Here is an 8,759-nt window from a genome sequence, read left to right as displayed (position 1 = left end):
AAAGCCGTGAAGTTTATGCACACAATACAAGCAATAATGGCATTAACTAGCTGAACATTTTGATACCAAGATTGCTGAAATTGCTGAAAGTGTGATTGAATTTTAATGTGCCGAAAAACATAAGAAAAATAAATAAGAAAAAAAGAGGAACAGGATCAATATAATGAATGCTTACAAAGCATTCACACTATAAGGAGGACGAAAATGGCAAAAATAAAACGGCACGTCGATCAGAAATAAAACCTATTAATATTTAAATCCAATTTATATTCATAAATCTCATGCATTCAGCAATAGGAGAAAATGAGCTGAGGGAATATTCGACCACTGCCACACAGACTGAATAGCTGACTGACAGTAATCGGGCTAAATGGAGGGATTTCTAAAATGTGTGAAGTCCAGCCTTAAACCACTCGGCACCACCAGCTTCTCTAAGAACCATGTCTGATCCTCGGCTTTGATCCCACCTTTGCTTTCATGGAATTAGCAGACACACATGTGCATTGTGCTGCGAGAGACACACACATGCAAAACTTAGACAACACCAATGCAGGAATGCACTGAAAACCACACCCACTCCCAAACCAACGTGTCTGCTTGAGGTTGGAGCTCCATACAATAACACACACTCAGTGGGATTCCCAGGACTCCTAGAAGATATCCTAACCTAAATAGAGGACATTCTTGTTTTCTTGAATTACTTTGTACTTGACTAAGAAATGTCAAATAAATCTAAGGGTGTTGGGTGGGCCCCACATTGCAGCCACAATGAATAATGGAAAAGTCCATAAATTACTGACAGGCAAAGTAAGAATTCTGACAGGTATATGGGCATAGGGGCAGACAACACTTTAGAAATGCTCCTATACCAAGGTATAGGGGCTAAGAGGCTTTAGATACACATATGATGGTCATATACAGTCACTAGTCTCCTGGTTTGTATGGATTTCCATGCTACGTGCACGTTCGTGTTGTATTACCTGAAGGAAGATGCTGGTATGAATAAAGGAGCAGCGGGGGTTGAATGCTCCGGTGCCGCATACATACAAATGAGTCTGATTGAAATGCTGCAGAACTCGCAGGAAGTTAGCACACTCCAACTGGTCAGAGAGAGGACAAGGCAGAGGGAGAAAACAGGATTCCTCGGCTTGTTATTGTGTCATTTCCAAAGCTCTTCACCTTTCAGTGCATTTTCCTAACATAATTCTAGGTTATCCTACCAGCAGCAACAGGTTTGTTTGTTTTTTTGGTCCCAAATCTTCACATTGATTGTCATCTCTCGTGTAACTTTTCTAGAAGTGTTCCAGGACACTCTTTGAACACTGCCTTACCTGGGAGCTTGTAATATCTAAGGACTATTCTGTCTCAATTCGCCTTTTTTCTGCAACTTTAGAAGACTGTTTGCTGCATTTGCAATCACATATGTTGTTGTTTTGTGTGTGCATTTGCGTGACTTCAGTTACCTCTGGGTCTTTTCCAGCCATAAGACATTCTTGGACGCGGTCCGGGCTGGCTGGCCAGTACAACTACAGGTGATGAGAAGGGAAGAAAATGCAGTGAGACAAGCACCGTTTTAAAGAATTTTAGTGGGTTTTTTCTGTTTTCCTCGATAAAAAGCTTTGGGAATGGCAGATGCTCTGTAAAATCCAAGCAAATATGACCAATCTGGGCAGAAAGAGCATCTTCTCTCTGAAGAGGATTTAAACACCCAACTGTCAGCGTCGCAGAATTTTTGTTAATGTGCCAAAATGTCAGACACCAGCAATCAACAACCTACCTGCATCAGTAGAGTAAAAAGAAAGCTTTCACTCGTATCAGTTCCTTAAATTAGTGTAAACAAAAACACAAAAATGCCATTATTTTGGTACACAAATGGGTACAAACTAAAACAAAAAAAATCCCCAATTCTTGACTTGAACATTTGAATCTTGGATAAACAAACTGGATCTACCCCTAAAAAAATGGAACCAGACGTTTAACTGAATATATCATCTCTGACATGAGCTTGTAACCGGAGAACGTGGAGGTGTTTCTGTCCAGACGTGGTTTGTGGTTCTGACCACTGACTGCACAACAGAACTGGACCGAGTGAGTGTGACGTCACCCACAGAAAATGTCTTACTTCCAAATGAAATCAATTCTGTCGCCAAATTTAGATGTCGTCTTGCATGTCGGAGCCGTAGCTATTGGTCCGAGTTGTTCTGAGTAAACGTGAGTCATGTGACCTTAATGGAAGGCCACACCCCTTACCAATTGAGACCAAGACTGAAAATCTGTCAATCAAATGCTTCAAAAGTCCATCGTGATACCACATAGAAACGCTGAAGCTGATAGCCAGCTAAAAATCTTAGCTAAATGCCAAATTAGCCTTAAAAAAACAAAAAAAAAACGTAGGTTAGCCAAAAAAGTCTAAATTAGCCAAAACAGCTAGCATGTAGCTGAAACATTAGCTAAACTCCAAAATAGCCTAAAAAATCTTAGTAAATGCCAAAATAGTCCAAAAAGCTAGCAGAATGTTATTTTTTCAAAACTTTAAAACTGTAACTTTATAACATAATTATGAATAATAAAACGGCAGGAATAATATTCCAGAATAAATCAACTTAAATAACTTTCAATATTTTACTCTCCATACAAATTTATTTTGTTAAACTTATACAGATTAGAAATAAGCACAAGATAACATCGGTCTATTAATAACAATAAAATAAAATGATCTGGAAGGTCGGATAGAATTACCCGGAGGGCCGGATCCGGCCCCCGGGCCTTGACTTTGACACATGTCCTCTGTGATGGATCAGTTTGTCATGCAGTTAAAACTGAAGACTATCAGATATGTAAAAATAGTTGTTTTTTGTGCAAAAAACAATTCAAGAGGTTTCAAAATAAAAGCTTTTTCAAATCCGTTTGCTGAAGCATTTTGAAGTTCAGATTTCGGAGTTCACCATTGAACTCATCTTGAAGAGTTCACAAACAAGACAGTTTTTCCAAAGCCAAACGTAAAGGAACTAATCACATCAACATGAATCTTGAAACTTTTTACCCCTCAAGCAGAAGAAACTTAACCTCAATAAGAACATTTTTATGCTATTATGTAAATTCAACACGGAAGGAAATAGCTGAGGTACAGATAATGTCCACGAGGGAGAGGTGAGGCCTGCTGCTGAATACCAGCTCCATGACTAATAACTGTTTTCTCTGAGTCACTTCTCCACTCAGACAACAGAGTGGCGAGGCCGAGATGGAATCGATATGACCGCTGTCCACACGTGTCCTTACATACCACAGAGTCTGCAGAGTTCTGGAGAAAACAATTACAACTAATTCAATTCACATAGATGAAACATTTCCATAAAAAACAACAGTTCAGATATCACGATCTCCTCGTGAAAGTATGGTGGTCCTACAGGAAAGCTGTTGCTCTTCATTTAAAAATTGTTTAAGATTAAGTGATTAGTGGCAAATGTTGGAGTTTAAGTGAAACTTTATCTCAGAACCTTGTAATTGTTCCCTGATGCAGTCTTTCTCTCAGAGCCCGGAGCACAGCAGAGACAATCAGATGAGATTAGAGACCGCAGGTCCCCTAATCTACTCGTACCACACACTGACACAAACAGGGACCACCACTAACGGAGTGCCACCAGGTGAGGACTGTTTCTGTGTGAATTTAACCCTCCGTATAAACTGTAGCAGCTGTTAAGAAGAGTGGGAGCCATACCATTGACTGTACATGAAAACTGGACTGAGTGTCCCAAAAAGCCAAAATCCCATAGACTTCTATCAAGAAACAGCTCTCCCTCAGTCATTATATTTGCTCTTCTGCATCTATTCTGGCTAATCCTTTTTTATTTTTCATGTTTTTTCCATAACGCAAGTTATAAACTGACCAATCAGAAGCCTCAATGAAAGTAATGGCCTCGCGTCAAATTTTTCATTGACAGATTCTTCTGAGCCTGCTTTCAGTGGAAGGGGTGTGGCCTTCTAACATGCTAACTCCTGATTGGAGGGAGTGGTTGCCATAGAAATGTAGACTTAGACCGACACGGACCAATCACTGAGGACGTCTGGTTCCAATTTTCTGACCGTAATTAGCCATGTTCTCAGAGTCAGTGAATGCACCGGGACTGAAGTTACCACTTTCATCGATTTTGATTGGTCCTTTGTGTTAGCCCCGCCCCAACCAAAAGTTTAGAAACTGAAATTTTCAGATTTGAGAACGAAAAAAAAAAAGGTTTAAAATTGAAAATTTGAAACCTAAAAAAAGAACATTTGAAGCTAAAAATAATTCATTTTTTTCAGAATAGCAAAAACTTTTGGACATTTTACTTTTTTTTCCCTTTGGCCAAACACCAATTTGTTTGTTTCAATTTGTTTTATTTGAGTTTCAAATAATATTGGCCCCAATTTAGCTCCATAGTTTTCAAACAAAATTTCCTTCAAATGTGAGTGACTTCACCTCAACAGGAAAAACACTGCACACAAGTCATCGTGGCACAAACAGACTATGAATGCTGTTTGTGTAATTACATAACCTGACAGCCCGCATGAACCTGAGTTATAAGTTGACAATCTCTCTTAGCTGGCTGTCTGCCTGGTGGAGTGGGCGGCTGGCTGGCATGATTGCTGCCTGTCTGCTCTCTTTTACCTGCCGCTTTGCAAGCCCGTTTGACTGATGAGATTATTGATTTAATCTGACAGGTCGTAGATAGATATGAGAAGGCGGCACAGTCACCGTCTTTGCTGTGACCTCCAACTCAATCAGCCGTTAACGTCTGAGCTACAATGAGGCGTCGCTGAAAACAGGAAGCTGTGACAAAAGCACTAAAGAGAGCAGAAGTTTCACAGTTGAGACTGAACCTACCAGTTTCTTCATGTCCTGCTGCAGACATGGATGCAGGACAAATAGATGCACCAAAATTCATAGTAACCCTCCAAAATAAAATAAAAAACCATTATGTGTTGATTCATTTTTCTGCACAATTTTTGCTGTTGTCGCGTTAAATTACTGAATAGCAAAACATAACCTTTAAAAACGAGGGGTGCAGCTGATCTGGTGTTCATAACTCCGAACAGATTCCAGATTTTATTTGAAGGTCTTCACTGCTTCCAGCTCTGAGCTGATGGTGCAGCTCTGCAGTAAACACGAAGCATAGAGAAAGTCAGAATGCAAAAAATGTGTATGAAATGATCTGTGGTCTGTCTGGAACACATTATGTTCAAATCTGTTTGTCGATTTTGGCAATTCGCAAAATGTCAGAGAACAACCGTTTCTCTCAGGTCATAGAAAGTAGTAAACTCTGGAGACGCCAGCTAGTTCAGTTTGTGTTTACCAGGACGTAGCTGATAGCTTGAAAGGAGGGAAAGATGATGCAGAAATGCTGCACTCTTCATCCTCAGCTCTAAAGTGAATCATTGAAGCAACTGAAGAAGTTGACACAAACAACCGAAAAGTCTCGTAATTGCTGTAAAACAGAAAAGCACAATTTTTAAAATAAATAATAGGAGTCAAGTCTAGAACTTGAAGATACTTAGATTTAAAAATGACCAAGCTGAGGTGCTAATTTTGAAAGTTTTTGGTCTCCAATCCAAGTTGTGGATCATTTTTAATTTCATTTACATTAAAATTCTCTTTCATTTATCTCTTTCTGCAAAATCGGTTGAAAAATGTTTGCTCTACCAGCACAAACACACCTGTCTCAGGTAAACTTATCAACCTGTATTTATATTTCAAATTAAGATGACATAAAGATATCCCCAAAATCATATTAATCAATATGGCTCTTATATATATTTAAGGCTATACAGTCATGTAAAAAATTAGAATTTATTTATCAGCTCTGTCTTATAAGAATGTCCAGTCTTGTTTTGAAAAAAATCAAAAATAAATGTGATTTAACAAAAAAAAAATCAAGCAAAAACATTACTCTTTGTTTACTGAGAAAAAAGATCTGATTAAAAAAATCACATTTTAATGGAGGTCAAAGGTTGGACCACCTATTAGCTATTTTTGCTCCTTTGGCTGAAACTACATCAGTGAGACACTTTTTATGGAATCTACCAGTCCCTTAAATGTGTCTTAAGAATGACATGTCTGAACTTAAACATAAGCAAAAATTATATTTGATAGAAAATGTATTTTTTTTTAATATCAAGTTAAATCACTTAAGATCACTTAGTGTTGATAAATTCTATTAAATGTGTTAAAATATGTGGGAAAATATACAAGCTTTCATAGGGTGTCTTATTTATTTATTTTTTACATGACTGTTTATGAATTTATAATAGTAAAAAAAACTTCAAAAGTTAAGTAAATACCGCCATCATTGGAGGTTGAAATCGTCGACTATATTTAGTTCCATCCTATTAGATTAAATAGCAAATCTCTCCTATTATTCTTTTTTGTGAAGTCAACCCCAACACATGAATAAGTAAATAACAATAACAGGGCTAAGGAGCAGGGTTGGGCACAGATTGGGTTTATTTGGTTCTGGTGCCAAAGCGGTTCTTTGGTTTCGGTTTCTAATCGGTGCCAATTTCAGTACTTCAGTAATAAAAATAATGCCTATATCTCTCCAAATCAACACATTTTCATTCCCAAGTCACATATTGTAGCATGGTTAAGACCTCTGCGTCATAAATTGATGATTTGGGTGTCTCGTTTCCTGACGTGCTGGCTGTTCCAATTAAATCAGAGCTCCCCAACCTCTGAGCCCCTCTTTCGCCACATACCAGCCGTGCGCTCCTCTTAAATGATCTAGAAATAAGAACTGTTGTAGCAGTCAGAATAAGATATTTTGCGGTAAAAGGTTTAAGCATCTACTGTATGTAAATGTCACTAATTTAAAGAAATGAAACTTTTCTTTAACATTACATTATTGTACACATTTCCAATTATCAGAGTAATTGTCAAGAGTCAGAGTTATGTGTCCCCCTCTGGTCATCAACAGGAACAGTCTCCAGAAAACTGAAGATACTACATCTCCCAGCAACCCCAACGCACACTGCCTGAACGCCCCTCAGCTGACACTCACTGACAGTCACCCACATTACTTAAGCACTGGACAGAGCCTCACTCAGGGTAGAGTGTTGTTTGTACCACCCTGCCTGCATTCTGAAGAATTTCTACCTGATCCTCTGTTTCTGACCCTGCTTCCTCTCTGACTGCCTGCCGCCTGCCCTGACCCTCAGCTGGACTCTGACATCTCTATCTTTGATGCTCCAATGCTCGTGATTGACCTCTGCCTGTCTGACCCTGATTTGGTTTGTGGACTTGTAGCTGTACCTGGTTCCTGTCTTCATGATACCAGCAGCTCGTTTGTTTCAGTGATATATCTAAATATAACTTTTAATAGCTAATTTCAGGATTAAATCTTGTTTTAAAAGGTCAGGTCTTCACAACTTATTTGAAGAGGTCTTACCAAAACAACTTCTACTACTTCTATCAGCAGATTTTGTCACTTATATCAAGAGAAAATCATTTTGTAATATGCATCTTTTAACTCTTTTGAGAACATTTTGTCTCAAAAGAACAGTGTATGTCTTCTATATTTTAATCTTGTTTGTGTTTTAAGGGATTTTCCTACCAACTTTTCTTCAACGTCACAAATGGTTGTTGCACCAAATTCCTTTTAACTCCCTTAACGTTTAAAAAAGGGAACAACAAATTTTATATTCCCCTAAAAAACATTTAGAGGCACTACAAAAACAAAATCTTAAGAAAGTAAAAAGTCCCTTTTTATAGGAAAATATCAAATTTTTTGTCTTGCAAGAAAAAAAAGATTGTATAAAATAAATAAAGAAAGAAATAGCACAATATAATTTCTAGAAAACATGTCTTAGAGAGTAGATTTTTTTCCTAAAATAAGACGATTTTTCTTACCCTATTGGCAATTTTCCCCTTATTTAAAGAAAATGTTTCCCATTTTAGGAACTTTTTCATTTATTTATTTCTAGAAGGCCTTTTTTGTTGTGTGTTCATGAAACAGTTTGTACCACCAAAAGCAGGAAAAGGGTAACAAAAGTACCCAATTTAAAAAAGTTAAAGATGTAGATGTCATATAAAATACTGTATAGAGATGCAGCCATCTTTAAATCAACATATTCAGTCATTCTTTGTGTCAGATAATCAGTGCAGGGTTCAGTGTCTTGCATGGGCGAGCAGGATGGGAATTGAACCTGCAGTCTTCCTGTCAGAGGTCAACCGCTCCACCTCACACCCGCTCTACCCGTCACAGTAACTCAGACAGTGAATTCTAACCTTTCGTGGATTCTGCGTTATATCATCTAAGCTGGTGGACAGCAGGTTGTCTTTCATGGCCACGTACAAACGCTTCCTGTCTTCGTCAAGCAGCAGGGAGTGCAGGTCTCCGGCCACCAGGGGCAGTGTCAGCAACCGACCGTTCTGGATGAGCTCTGTTGAGAGAGGAGAAAAAGGAAAAGGTGAAGCTTGTAGAATCGAGTTTGCAACGTTTTTCAGCAAGAGTTTTCATAAACAGTTTTATTTTTATATGAAAATTAATATAAAAAAACACTAAATCAAAGATATAATAGCTTAAATTAATTTTAAAATGTGTGCACACATAAGATGGATGGCTCTGAAGTAAAATATTGTCTTAACTGGTTAATCATTTCTGGTGGAACCGGATCTACAAACCAAAAGCACAAACTTTCCCACACCTTCAGTGTCTATAGTGGCAGTTTTTTGTAGTATGCTCTACCGTCTTATCAGACTGCTCACCTGCATCATACAGGAAAAAAAA

General features: G+C 38.1%; 1 protein-coding gene across 4 annotated transcripts in view; it reads right to left on the bottom strand.

Moving 5' to 3' along the window:
- The window catches only part of sema3h (sema domain, immunoglobulin domain (Ig), short basic domain, secreted, (semaphorin) 3H), an 83,799-nt gene that overhangs the window by 37,257 nt on the left and 37,783 nt on the right, over nt 1–8,759 (bottom strand). For all 4 annotated transcript variants that reach the window (XM_024293880.1, XM_024293878.2, XM_024293876.2 and 1 more), the window contains 3 exons: nt 8,258–8,412; nt 1,464–1,526; nt 981–1,100 (listed from right to left, as the gene is read on the bottom strand). In XM_024293880.1, the coding sequence (XP_024149648.1) occupies nt 981–1,100; nt 1,464–1,526; nt 8,258–8,412 (338 nt within the window). The remainder of the gene's footprint in view (nt 1–980; nt 1,101–1,463; nt 1,527–8,257; nt 8,413–8,759) is intronic.

The sequence above is a fragment of the Oryzias melastigma genome, linkage group LG7, assembly GCF_002922805.2.
Source record: "Oryzias melastigma strain HK-1 linkage group LG7, ASM292280v2, whole genome shotgun sequence".
NCBI lineage: Eukaryota > Metazoa > Chordata > Actinopteri > Beloniformes > Adrianichthyidae > Oryzias > Oryzias melastigma.
The sequence above is the reverse complement of the archived record's forward strand: the minus strand, read 5'-3'. Positions and strand labels throughout refer to the sequence as shown.